The sequence below is a fragment of the Octopus bimaculoides genome, chromosome 21 (assembly GCF_046866305.1).
Source record: "Octopus bimaculoides isolate indiv1 chromosome 21, ASM4686630v1, whole genome shotgun sequence".
In the NCBI taxonomy this organism is placed as follows: Eukaryota; Metazoa; Mollusca; class Cephalopoda; order Octopoda; family Octopodidae; genus Octopus; species Octopus bimaculoides.
Window position 1 is genome coordinate 34,729,583 of NC_142948.1, and position 937 is coordinate 34,730,519.

General features: G+C 39.5%; 1 protein-coding gene across 1 annotated transcript in view; it reads left to right on the top strand.

Moving 5' to 3' along the window:
* The first annotated feature begins 530 nt into the window (after positions 1 to 530).
* Positions 531 to 937, top strand: part of LOC106875767 (QRFP-like peptide receptor) — a 3,072-nt gene continuing 2,665 nt past the window's right edge. Inside the window, exon 1 of the mRNA XM_014924027.3 lies at positions 531 to 937. This exon is cut by the window's right edge and continues 616 nt beyond it. Coding sequence (XP_014779513.1) covers positions 786 to 937 — 152 coding nt within the window. The 5' untranslated portion in view covers positions 531 to 785.

Sequence of the window (937 nt, forward strand, 5' to 3'; positions counted from 1 at the left end):
TCCTATTCATTGCCCTCTCCTTCTGTTTCTCTTTCCAGTATCTGACGACACCAACGCTGAGGCGGACATTTTCACATACAACCCACAATCCGCTTTTAGAGAAGAAAAAACAAAAAAAAACGTTAAGCAGTTTGTTCTTTTTGCCTTTCATTTCCTACAAATTTCCTCGTTGTCTTTCTTCGTTTCTCCTTAAACCACACTTTCCATCTCTTCCACTTTCTCCCTCTCTTCCTCTATAACTCACACAGAGTCTTTCTGTCCGTCTGCCCGTCTTCCTATCTGTCAGTCCGTTTATCCCTTTCTTTCTCTCATCCACACTCCCTCGAACACTCAGCCACACTGTCTGCATTTCTCCCCTTCTCTCCCTCACACACACGCACACTCACATTCCGCCTCTCTTTTTTCTGTCTTTCTTTCTTTCCTTTCTTTCTCTCTGTCTCCTTCTCTCCCTACCTTCTTTCTCTCTATCTCTCCCTCTCACCATATATATATATATATATATATATATATATATATATATATATATATATATATATATATATATATATATATATATATCACATACTGTCTCTGTTTCTATCGCTCTTCCCCTCTTTCTGTTTGTTTGTCTATCTGTCTGTCTGTCTTTCTCTCTTCATTACATTCTCTCCTCTCTCTCCCCTTCTCTCTCTCTCTCCATCTCTCTCTCTCTCTCTCTCTCTCTCCCTCTCAAGCTTTAAAATTCTGAAGCAAAAAAAATCAAACACAATAGACGGAAGAATTCTCCTATTTTTCCCACCAGCAAGATGGAAGAGGATGAATTCAGTGATCTTATAGGTCTTGACCAAAACTTCCCTTCAACAGTATCTTTGGTAAACGAAAGTGGTGGACACTACGGGAGAACATCTCAACTGACACCAGAAGCCCAAACTTTTCTGATAGTTCTTTACAGTTTAAC